Source organism: Microcaecilia unicolor, chromosome 3, assembly GCF_901765095.1.
Source record: "Microcaecilia unicolor chromosome 3, aMicUni1.1, whole genome shotgun sequence".
NCBI lineage: Eukaryota > Metazoa > Chordata > Amphibia > Gymnophiona > Siphonopidae > Microcaecilia > Microcaecilia unicolor.
The window spans coordinates 142,723,833-142,736,476 of record NC_044033.1 but is presented as its reverse complement, the minus strand read 5'-3'; the positions used below and the strand labels follow the sequence as shown (position 1 = coordinate 142,736,476).

The 12,644-nt window shown below is 39.0% G+C and overlaps 1 protein-coding gene across 2 annotated transcripts in view; it reads left to right on the top strand.

The window, feature by feature from the left end:
* The window catches only part of PLD5 (phospholipase D family member 5), a 336,130-nt gene extending 331,041 nt beyond the window's left edge, over nt 1-5,089 (top strand). For both annotated transcript variants that reach the window (XM_030196423.1, XM_030196424.1), the window contains 2 exons: nt 3,147-3,237; nt 4,182-5,089. In XM_030196423.1, coding sequence (XP_030052283.1) covers nt 3,147-3,237; nt 4,182-4,450 — 360 coding nt within the window. In that variant the 3' untranslated portion in view covers nt 4,451-5,089. The remainder of the gene's footprint in view (nt 1-3,146; nt 3,238-4,181) is intronic.
* The last annotated feature ends 7,555 nt before the right edge of the window (nt 5,090-12,644 follow it).

The window sequence follows — 12,644 nt, the reverse complement described above, 5'->3', positions numbered from 1 at the left end:
ACCACCACTTTGTAAAAGACCCCACATAGATATTGGGTGCATAGACGGAAAACAAATTATGGGGCCCTTTTACTAAGCCATGGTAGGCACCACTGGCTCATGCCTACCGCATGCCAGAAAGCACTGCCGTAAGTTGGGCTGAGGCGTCCCGTGGTAGTGTGTCAATCAGAAAAACACTAATCCAGCACTAAAAATAGTTTCTCTTTTTTGGAATGGGAGATGTGTCTATGGGCAGAGTGTAGGCGTGCCCTGCGCTAATTGGGTAGCATGGGTACATTGCTGTGCGTTGCCTGATTAGCACAGGATTAGAGTGGGAGACCTTACTGCCTAGTAAATCGCTGGCAGTAAGGGCTCCCGTGGCAATGGCCATGCGCTAATTTGGAAATTAGCGCATGGCCATTTCAGGAACATATGCAAATGCAGCCATGTTACTACTACTCTCGGGAATCAGTGCTATAAGAGTTTGCTGACTCATAGTGAAGGGTCTCTTGTTAGCACCATGGTATCTTTAGCATTGAAGGTAATTTTCTCGCATTGGAAGTCCTTACACCAAGCCATCTACCAGGAATGGTGGAACTTATTGCTCCAAATCTACAAATACGAATCACACCTTGCAAAGACATCTTCTCGCTTTGCTGCATATAGGGAGAAATGGCTACCACTTGTATCTTATTTTGGCAATGTACAGCGATAAGCACTAAATTAGATGTATTTTATGGCCTATACATGTTTTATACTTTGATTTGTACCCTCCACCCCCCCCCCTCTTTTTTTCCTCTTTTCTACCTCTCTCTTTTCTTAACTTAATTTTAAACCTAGATGTGGATAGCTACTTCTTACATGTGAGCTCCGGTATTGCCATACTTTGTAAAATGTTACTTGTTGTTATGTTGTGAGCTCTTGATTATATTTGTATCGAAAATCAATAAAATAAATTAAACTCTGAAGAGTGGCTTCCCTGGTGACCTTCCTAGCTATGCCTCTGGCCGATGCCACCGTGGGCCCCCTTTTACCGCTGCTTGGCAAAAGGACCCCTGAATTTGGTATTCATCCACCCATTTACCAGACCTATCTAATAAATACATTTTTTGTAGATAAAATGTGCTGCAAAGTGTCTGAAAACCAGATTATCTAATAATCGTTTAAAAATATTAAACTGACGAGTGTTATTAGTAGAATAAGGAAGAGACACCACAGAGTCTGACTCACAACACTCCCACTTTCAAATGCTTCCATTTATTTTAGTTTTTGTACTTTAAGTGAAAAATAGCTGCTTTCTGGAAACACATGAGTATGCTAGCCCAAGGAGTCATGATGCTTACAACATTACGCCCACGATGATCTGTGACGTGCCAGCATACTACACCAACTTGCTCTGCGATTGTGTGCAAGCCAGCATATATTGAAAGGAAAAATGATCAACACCCAGCATCCTACTTCATCTTTTCAACTCCCAGTTAATATTTTTAGATTGGAATGGCAACCCCTATCATATACTTGTAAACTAATATAAAAGAAGTATCATTTGAAACACGTTTTCTATCTTACTCACCTTTTCATCTCTTTACAATATGAATGGTGGTCCCTGATAAGAGCTATCAGTGGCCAATATGACACTGCAGGCCAGTCCTTTTGAAGGACAAGTATGTGGCAATATTTGCAGGTCTCTCTCAAGGGATTCAATGTGAATGCTCCTTCTGTGGCCCGCAGTTATCCCATGAGAGCTATATAAATTAAAATCCTATTCTTTTTAATTTAATTCAGCACTTGCTATCCAATTATACGCAAAAGGGTTCTAGTTAGAGTACAAATATACAATGACAATAATTCAAATTGCATACATCGCAAAACTAAAACATATACATAAAACAAATTATTGTAAATGCATGATCAAACAAATAAAATAAATATAAAACCAGCGTACAATAAAGTAATATAATACAACCAAAAGAGAATTATCGCCTTTATTCAGTTTGCATGTTTTAAGTTAGATTCTTTCAAAGAAAACTGCGGGTCCATATTCAGCTGACATTGCTGTACTAATTTAAGCATTGGTGCCAGCACTTAAATTAATACATTTATTCTGTGCTGCTGTACATATGAACAACAGCGGTCACTGAATTGGTATATCCATTTAGTTTAGAGTGGCTATTAAGCAAACCTAAGGAGCCCTTTTACTAAGCCATGTAAGTGCCTACGTGCGCCCAACGCGCGTCAGTTTTGAGTTACTGCCTGGCTATTCCTGGCCCTTGCGGTAATTTCACTTTTATTTTCTGGTGCGTGGGCAGCAATTGGCATTTTACACGTGTAGACCATTACCGCCCAGTTACTGCGTGAGACCTTACCGCTAGGTCATTGGCTGGCGGTAAGGTCTCAAATACAAGATGGACACGCGGCAATTTTCATTTTGCCATACGTCCATTTTCAGCAAAAATTCTAAAAAGGCATTTTTTACAGGTGCGCTGAAAATGGCCTGCGGTAGTGTAGATGCATGTTTGGGACGTGCGCAGAATCATTTTTCAGCGCACCTGTGTAAAAGGGCCCCTTAATGAATACGTTATCTAGATAATGGTTGAATATCCCTTCCTGCCCCCCACCCCATATTTTACAGATTGTGTCAGGCCATTCAATCAGTGTTTGAACCAATACTCTATATAATTTTTAAAAATACCTGGAACATGCAGACTTTTAGACTGCAATGACTATGAATGACATATTTTGCATATAATGGTGGCAGTGCCTAGAAATCTATCACATGCATATTCTTTAGAAGTAATATTAAACTGATAGTGGTCAGCATTTATTAAACACTGGTCACTGTGGGTTTTTCTATAGCCAGATATTCAGCTCCGGACCCTGCACAGTTATGTAAAATCTAGCATGTATGTATTTAAAACCCAAAGTGATGGTGCTTTTTTGGGGGGTATGTTCTGTAGTAAAATGGCTGTTCCTGCTGTATGTGCAACTAACAAATATCTAGATGTATGTTTTGCTGCAAGCCTTTTGTAAAGTATTCATTCTTGAATGTCCCTTTTCCAACCTAGAAGACCTGTTTGCTGAAAAAATATGGTTTTCTTCGTCTTCTCATCCTTCAACGGCATGGTTAAATGCAGACTGTATTAATCTCATTCTCATCTTCATTACAGAAATTTTTTGCTCCGAAAGAACAGAAGAACATGTCCTTTCCAAAGATAAATCGTAACAAGTATATGGTGACTGATAGAGCTGCTTATATTGGTAAGTACACCACAGGCCAATCAGTTTGGACACATATTTTGTCAATTTGAACTCCAGTGATCTGAAATAATTTGTTATAAGTCAAATAGTGCTGTTAGGAATATAATGAAACATTTTATTGAAACATTCAGTTTTGAAAAAATGTAGCAGGAAACATTAAGAAATCCCTGAGATCTCATGCAAGCTTTTGGTTGTTTGATAAGGAGATCTGGCATGCTACTCAAGCAGAGAAGAGCTATGTTTAATTTCTTCTGTATAGATCAAGAATACATATGTAGTATCACTTTTAATTTTTATTGTGAACTACTCAGATGGTACTCCCCAGGGTGTTATATCAAGCTCAAAATAAATTTGGAAAGGATCTGAATGATGCTATGAGTTTATCTTCTTGGGCAGACTGGATGGACTGTAGAGGTCTTTATCTGCCGTCATCGACTATGTTACTGTGAAAGAAATGAATAATGCAGAGAAGGCATATATTTTTCAGTGGGAAAGAACTTGTAAAAGAAGTCCTAACCTGAGTCTTAAAGAGGGTAGACTACATTAGAAAATACTATTTAAAAAAAGAAAAAAGAGGGGAGTAGGTATTGGAGACAGTTGTTCTGGGCCCTCATGGCTCAGAAAGTTCCAATACTTTCTGAAGTGGAAGGAGATAGAGCTTGCAGATTGGGTTTGTGGTCTCTTCCCAAATCTCTGCCCTGGGTAAGTGGTTCACTTACCACACAGCCATTTCTTTTCATCAAGAATGGACAGCCTTTTACCCACTGCTAGCACAGGCCCCATTTTACCACAGCTTAGTAAAGGGCCCCAAAGTTTGGATCTACTCATTCTCTAATCTACATTTCACTTTATATAGTTTTGTGCAAAATGGTCCTTTGCTTGGTTTTCTGTCAATTGTAATGCTAGAGCTGAGAGTTTCACTTGACTCTTTCATTTACTTGTAGGTAACTTCGACTGGGTGGGAGACGACTTTACGCACAACGCGGGAGCCGGCCTGGTTATCAGGGAGACCGACGGGTGGAACAACAGAAATGACACAAGCATCATTGAACAGCTGAAAGCCGTGTTTGAAAGAGACTGGTACTCGAATCATGCCAGAAGTTTACTATCGAACAAGATCCCAGACTGCCTAAAACAGAAACTTTATAGGTCAGCACCAAATAAGACTGCTAATGGCATTGCAGATGGGAAAGACCACTTCACTGTCCAGTAGGAATGAAGCAAGAAACCGGGCCTCTGCTCAGTGTATGAACACACAATATTCCAAACGTCTAGTCTATGTAGGACAAGCAAAAAGACACCTTATTTTTTTCAATGAAAACAAGCACACTTATATACAAATTTTGTCTAAACTCTAGGAAATGTTCTGGATTAAGACTTTTTCCACTGCTTTTTCTGACACTGAGTGTCATTTCTGCTCAGATGTTACGTTTTAAAAGATCTCAATATTTAAAGGCATGCTTTGATTCCTTGCCTGCAAGCTTTAGCATTTTTTCCTTTGGCGACTGTGCACTCAAGGTGAACGTTGCGTGCCATCCAAATTATGAAAGGAAGCAGCAGTTCCTTTTTTTTCATTTTGTTTTGTTTGTAGGAGATGGTCTAAACTTAATAAGCTACTAAGAAATCCCAGGACTAACACACCTTAAAATCACCCCAATTTCTTGACATATCAAGATTTCAATGGTAATTCTAGTCAGAAATGTTTATTGCGGCTTTTTCAATATAGATCCTAGGCGAATTATAAACTTGGAAATCTTCAAACTGAAGGTAAGGAGTATAATAACAACTGAAAATACAAAACAGGAAGTTCATTAAAATCCAAAAATATAAAACAGAACAATATTATGTAACTATGGAGCTCATTTTCAACGAGAAAAACATCTAAAAAGTGGCATAAAGCAGCATTTGGACGTTTTTCTCACAAAAACGTCCAAATCAATATTTTCAAAACCAATTTTTAGACATTTTTCTATGAAGTCCATCAGAAGTGCATTCAAAACACAAGGGGGGGCGGGATTTGGGTGTTCCTAAGACTTGGACGTTTTACAGCCATAATGGAACAAAACAAAACCGTCCAGGACTAAAACTAAGACTTTTTGAGCTAGACTTGTTTTTATAATGAATAAGGCACAAAAGGGTGCCCTAAATGACCAGATGACCACTGGAGGGAATTAGGGGTGACCCCTCAATACCCCCTAGTGGTCACTGACCCCCCTCCCATTCCCAAAAACTATAAATAAAAATATGACTTCCCAATCTCTGTAGCACTATAGCAATATACAGTTGGGGGTAGTGGGGTTGGGAGGCTCAGCAGACAAAATAAGGGAGCAACGGTGAGATGTGTATCTGGGAGCATGTTTTTGAAGTCCACTGCAGTGCCCCATTTATCTCCTGGGATGTCTGGGGGACCAGTCTACTAAAAATGCTGGCTTCTTCTACATCCCAATGGCTTGATTTTGTGCATTTTGCACCTGGACTTTTTTTTTTTTTTCAAAATGGACCAAAAAACAAAACATTCAAATCACAAAACCTTGTTCAAAACAGTATTTTCTTAAAAAAAAAAAAAAAAAAAGATAGACATTTTTCTTTTTTTGAAAATGATCTTTTCTATTCAGATTTTGGACGTGTTCTTTTTTTTAAGTCCAAAATCGGACTTAGACGTCATATCAAAAATGCCCGTCCACATAAATATAAATAAGAATGCAAAGACCTAAAGAAATTTAATCCTCAATTAACGTAGAAAAAAGATAAATTTTTAAAAGTCTCCGAAAAGTGTAATAGGAGGTTATTTGCATTTAGCACTATTGGCAGGTTATTCCATATCTTTGTTCCCTGATAGATAAAAAAAATGCTCAAACATTGTTTTCCGGCTGGTGAATAAGCTAGTCTATGTAAGCGTGAACTTCGAGAGTTATAACAATTGCCTGAAAAACTAATTAATTGTGTTAGTGCTATTGCATTTAATCCATTTATTGATTTGAATACTGACCAAGCTATTTTAAATTGAACTCTTAATTTCACAGAAAGCCAGTGCATAAGATTTTCAGTTACATCGACTCTAGAGCTAACAGATGTCTTAAAAACAGCTTAGAATCACCAGACCAAATCAATTAAAATGCCTTCAGTTAAAGGTAACTTATTTTCTACATTTCGTTTTCAGATTTATCATGGTGACTTTACCAAAAGAGCCTTATCACATACAAAAGTAAGAGCTAGCTAGAAAATTTGCAATTATATTAATATGCATGCCAAAACAAACATATTTCCACAACTGTCCATATAAAGTTCCAAGTTTTAACTCTTCAGTATTTTTGAAAAATTTAGTCAGGAGGAAAGTGATGATCAAAAATATACAAAGATGCGTTCAATTAGAAAGGTAGTTATAAACTTATTTATGCATGGATTTTCTAGTGTTTTTCAAATTTGAATGTGCTGGAAGTGACCTTTGCCTTACCAGATCTAGGTTGTTTTGTATATGATAGGTACCAGACCCATACTTCACCTTCCTCATCACCCAGGTTTGGATCCGATCAATGAATTTTAATGGAAGTTATCGCGCTTTCATATGGACAGACAAATGGATTGAAACATCCCCAAAGTGGGTTTTTTTTAATGTGCATTGAAGAACATTAAAATTGAGTCTCTATCAGGGAAAACAGAGTATTTTTACATTACTTTCAGTTCCACCCATGCTCATTTGTTCATAGTAGAAGTGGTGAGTACTAGTTCCTATCAGTGCTATTCTGGGTAATAGTTTTGACTAAACTAGATTGAAAGAGGCTTTTCTTTAGTGTTACGGTTTCAGTTTGGACAGCAACCAGTGGTGAGAATGTTCAGTGAAGGAACCAAGGAAACCATTCTCTGTGAAACAAGACGACTCTTCACCCTTAATTCTCAATAGAATGATGCTTCAGTCATTGAATTTTTTTTCTCATTTCTTTTTTATTGCCAAAAAAACCACACAAATGTACACATAGAGGAATGATACAGTTATTTGTTGTTTTTGTGGTGTCATAATTCCCTTCCCCCTAATAAAGACCTTCCCTCCTCCTTAACCTAACTTAAATAACAAAACAACAACTTCAAGCATGGTGAGTCAGTAATGAATAACTGTTATGATAACAATAATCTTCATGCGGAGATATCCCACCATCTCATATAGGGCAGTCATTGAAATTTCAACACCATGTACCCCTATAATCATATTACACTGGTTGTGCAAGGCCCCATAATAGCGATATAAGGGACCCTTTTACCAAATTGTGGTAAAATGTGGCCTTAACACATCCTTATGTGGGTCATTCCCATGCATTAAGGCCATTTTTACCACCTGGGTAAAATGGCCGATTTTTCTATTTTCCCCGTTAATGGCCATGCACTGAATTTTCTCATTAGCTCATGGCCATAAGCTCATCAACCCCTACCGCCGACCATTATGTAGGTGGTTAGGGCTCACGCACTAATTGGTTAGCATGCAGCACTGTAGCTGCACTAATTGATTAGTGCAGAACATGGCCACTCTCTGCTCCAGACCTGCCCTGGTGCTAAAAAATTTAATTTTTTAGTGCATGGGTAGCACATGCAGAAGCAAAAATTACTACGGGACACCTGAGTGCACCCCAAGAAGACTCCTAAGGCAGGCCATAGGGCTGAAATATGGCCACGTCAAGTCTTTATTGATGTGTAATAAACTCTCAAGACTACACAGCATCATCGTATCATTGTTTTCTTGAGTCACCTTCACTGTTTCCTGAGTGTCTTTATCCCTGTGGAATTTTTGGTTCTTCTGTTCTTTTTGTCAGCACTAGAGGTGCATGGGCAAAACATTTTTAGAGCTTCTTTTATCAAACCACACTAGCGGTCCTCAATGCAGTAATGCAGACAAAGCCCATTTGCTTTGAATGGGTTTCGTCGGCATTGCTGCACGAGAAAGGCTAGTGCGATTTGATAAAAGAGACCCTTAAGGGGTCTTTTACTAAGCCGCGGTAGCGCTTTTAGCTCACAGTGGTAAATGCCGAGACACCAATAGGAATATAATGGGCGTCTCCGCATTTACCAGCAGCTGATTTCTACCGTGAGCTAAAAATGCTACTGCAGCTTAGTAAAAGACCTCCTTTGTCTGTTAGAAGGGGCTCTTTGGACTATTACCTGATTTTAAGATATTTTAAAAATTATTTTGTTTCTTTCAGACACTTTTTTTTTAATTAAAAAAACATACAGTGTACATTGGAAGTTTTTATGGGCACAGATTGGTTGTACACATTAAACTGATTTTGCATGCACTAAATTTTTTTAAGGAGCACTAATACTACTACTACTACTTATCATTTCTATAGCGCTACTAGACATATGCAGCGCTGTACACTTGAACATGAAGAGACAGTCCCTGCTCGACAGAGCTTACAATCTAATTAGGACAGACAAACAGGACAAACGAGATAAGAGAATATTAAGGTGAGGATGATAAAATAAGGGTTCTGAACAAGTGAATAAGGGTTAGAAGTTAAAAGCAGCATCAAAAAAGTGGGCTTTTAGCTTAGATTTGAAGACGGCCAGAGATGGAGCTTGACGTACCGGCTCAGGAAGTCTATTCCAGGCATATGGTGCAGCAAGATAAAAGGAACGGAGTCTGGAGTTAGCGGTGGAGGAGAAGGGTGCAGATAATGAAATTTGTATTTATTTATTGCATTTGTATCCCACATTTTCCCACCTCTTTGCAGGCTCAATGTGGCTTACAATAATCATGAATTGTGTAAATATATTAGAAAATAGACATTTAATTTAATAGAGGCATATTTTCAAAGCACTTAGCCTTCCAAAGTTCCACAGAAACCTATGGAACTTTGGAAGGCTAAGAGCTTTGAAAATATGTGTTACAGAAGGATCTTGGGCAACATGATAATGATAAAACATGATAGTAGTATAAAAAGCATATATTGTAAGACAGCTCTGAATATATGTGGAGGAGTTGTGTATATTCACATTGGTTGATCTTTGTGGTATGCCTTGTTAAAGAGATGGGTCTTCAGTAGCATGCGGAAGTTCGTTAATTCGTAAATCATTTTTAAGTTGTGCGGCAATGCATTCCATAACTGTGTGCTCAAGCAGGTAAAGTTTGACGCGCGCGTTAGTTTGTATTTCAGACCTTTGCAGTTAGGGAAGTGCAGATTAAGGAATGTGCGGGATGATCTTTTAGCATTCCTGGGTGGTAAGTCAATCAGGTCTGACATGTAGGCTGGTGCATCTCCGTGAATGATTTTGTGAACTAGGGAGCATATTTTGAACGTGATGCGTTCTTTAAGTGGGAATCTTAAGCACCACTGGGAATAAATGATCCTTTTTTTTAAAAGGCAGTGGGGGATGGTGAAAGCAGGCAAAGCCTATCCTATAAAATCTGTTTTTCAGTTATAAACTTCTAATTTTTCATTTGTATTCATTTTGCTGCTAAGAAATTGTTCAGTATACTGACTGAAACTATTTCCTTTTTATTTTAATCTGGTGCTGCCTGGATTATGGCTTGGCCTCCCTACTGACCACCCTGTTACTGCACATTTGAAGCAGAATTGTTCCCCCTCTGGAGGAGCTGAAGATGCTATTATCCTCTCTCTTCTAGACTATGCTTTCTTTTTCAAGGTTAGCAGCAGCTGCAGGCATCCAGCACTGACAAGAAGCAGCCTGCTCAAGAGCCACTGCTGCACCCCCTGGAGCTACTATGATTGCCAGCTTCTGACTGCTACAGTACAAGACAGCCCTCACCAATGCCTTTCCTAGCAAGCAAATTTGCTCAGGTGGCTGGATTTGCCTGAGGATCACCACACTGCCCTCTTCTGTTACAAGAGAAGCTGCTGCCATTGTCAGTTTCCCACAAATGGATCAGATGAGTGTAGGGAAGATAGTAAAATGGGCTGCCAGGAAATCCTGTCATGTCAGAACCAGTATGTTCCCCACCAATGATGTAGAGTGAGCAGCTAAAATATGAAAAGAGAAAGATGAGCATGAGCGATGGAGATAGGTGAAAGAGTAAAGAAAAACTGGCTGCAATTTTATTCGTTATCATATACCACCACATCACCTCCTTCTCAGTATAACAAGCCTCCAACTACTGCTGCTCACAAATACAAATACCACCATACTTAGGAACCTCTGAATTGTGGTCACATCTGAGATTGCTGTTGATTAGCATGGTATCAACTTTCTCGCTTCCACCTCCATCCCGTCCTGGTAATCCATACTCTCTAAAGACAGAAAAGATTCTCTATTAACAAAATCAGGTGCAGCAGTCTATTTATAAACAAAACATCAAAAATAATGAGGATAAAGCTTCTAGAAGCTCCTAGGCTAAAACTGCAGGAGCAGGACTTCATCATTGGCAAAAAAAAAAACTCCTTAAGAAACAACAGCAACAAAATAATTGTGCTAAATAAAAAAAAAATCTTTATGTGCATCAGCTATCAATACTTAGTTGTGGAGTCTCTTCCTTCTATATCAAAGCAAACCGTGACCAACAGTGGCCAGCGTTTCGTCAAACTGCATCAGGGTCTAACGGTCAAAAGAATATCAACTCTGTTCATCTTAAGACAGAACTAAAGCTTTAGGCTAGGAGCTTCTTGAGGCTTTTTCCTCCTTATTTTTGATTTTTTGTTTATAAGTAGCCCATTGCGCCTGGTTTTGTTAATAGAGAATCTTTTCTTTCTTTTTGGTTGATTTTGTTGATTCTCTTCCTCAATTATATTATAGTTGAATTTCCATTCTCTCTCACATACTCTCTCTCTCACTATCCTGATTCTTTCCTGCCCATAAATCACTCACAGGTGCCTGCCCTGTGCACCAGAGGGTATCCCTCCTCCTAAAATGTATTCATGTAAATGTGGAAGGGGAAAGAGGTCTGGTGCAAACATGCCGAAAATGTAAGCAGAAAGTGCAAATGGTCAGCACTATCCACATAAATATATGAGGTTAAGTCTGACCACAGATACAGCTGGCCAGAGATATGCAGATAAAGATATCCATGACTTATAAATACCCAGCACTATATAAAACTTTCAAAGTAGTAGACCTGATTTCAACTCTGCATTAAGCCTCAGCAGCAACTCTTATCACACGGACCGCTCAATCCGCGATTTGCCCGCCTCCTCATCAGCCACTCTTTAATAACTTTAAACATTTCCTATATTCTTAAATATTCACACACTACATTATTAATTTTACATATCTCAACTACAGGATCTGCTGCCAACATGGGCCATGTTTTGCCATTGGCTGCGTCAGTGTGTGTCCCTAGAGTTCTTTGGCTCGGTATCACTTAGCTGAAATAAATACAATTAATAATTTAGTTTGTAAATATTTAAGAATATAGGGATTGTTTTAAGTTAATAAAGAGTGGCCGATGAGAAGGCAGGCAAATCACTGATTGAATGATCCGAGTGGAAAGAGTTGATGCTGAGACCTAATGTAGAGTTGAATTCAGGTCTACTGCTTTGAAAGTTTTATATAGTGCTTGGTATTTATAAGTTATAGATGTTAATGACCCCCACTATTTTTCAATTGATTAAGAAGATAATCGGACTTTAAAATTTGATTCGATAAAGATATCCAGACATCTTTAATCTACTACATTCAGCAACACAGATAACTGTATAAGTCACTGAAGGAAAAGTTAATACGCTGCAGTAAAATATTGCATTTTACTGCAGCTTAATTTATGCGCCATAGGTCACTAACTCCCATGAATAATACAGCTCACATTCAACCTCACAAGCTGGTTTATTTTTCTCCCTGGGAACATTGGGGAGCCTTCTTAAAACAGCCAACACATAAAATAAGATCCCCATGCCCCACCCCAAGAACATGATCTTTCCATACCTCCTGAAAACACTCCTGAACAAAATCAACCACAGGTATCCCTAACTTCAAAAATCCCTAGTATATCAAATGCATGATCCATAGTGATGGGAGGCAGGAGCAATCAGACACTCCTGCCCTCAAGGCTGCTGGATCCAAAATGGTGCTAGTCGACCCCTGGAGGTGTCCATAGTGGTGTCAGAGGTGTTTGCTGGAGGGTCAGGGGTGCCTTCAGGGGGCTGGAGACCTTTTTCTAGAGGGAGTTTATTGTATGCACAGGCCCCTTTAAGATGGCATAACAATGAGGTATTTTGCAGTAAAATAATGTAGTCTTGCCATTTAACACATATTAAGTGGCAAATACTGTGTATTATTCCCTTAATGCACATTAGTAACTACCTCTCCTGGAATATTCTGTAAGCAGGGGCGGACTGACCACTGGGACAATAGGGCAGCACCCAAGGCCCCGCAGCATTAGGGGGGGCAATTCCCCTAGCTGCCTTCTACTTTACTCATTTTTGATAGGTGGTTAGGGGCCCTTGACCCTTGGTGCCCAGATCACTGAC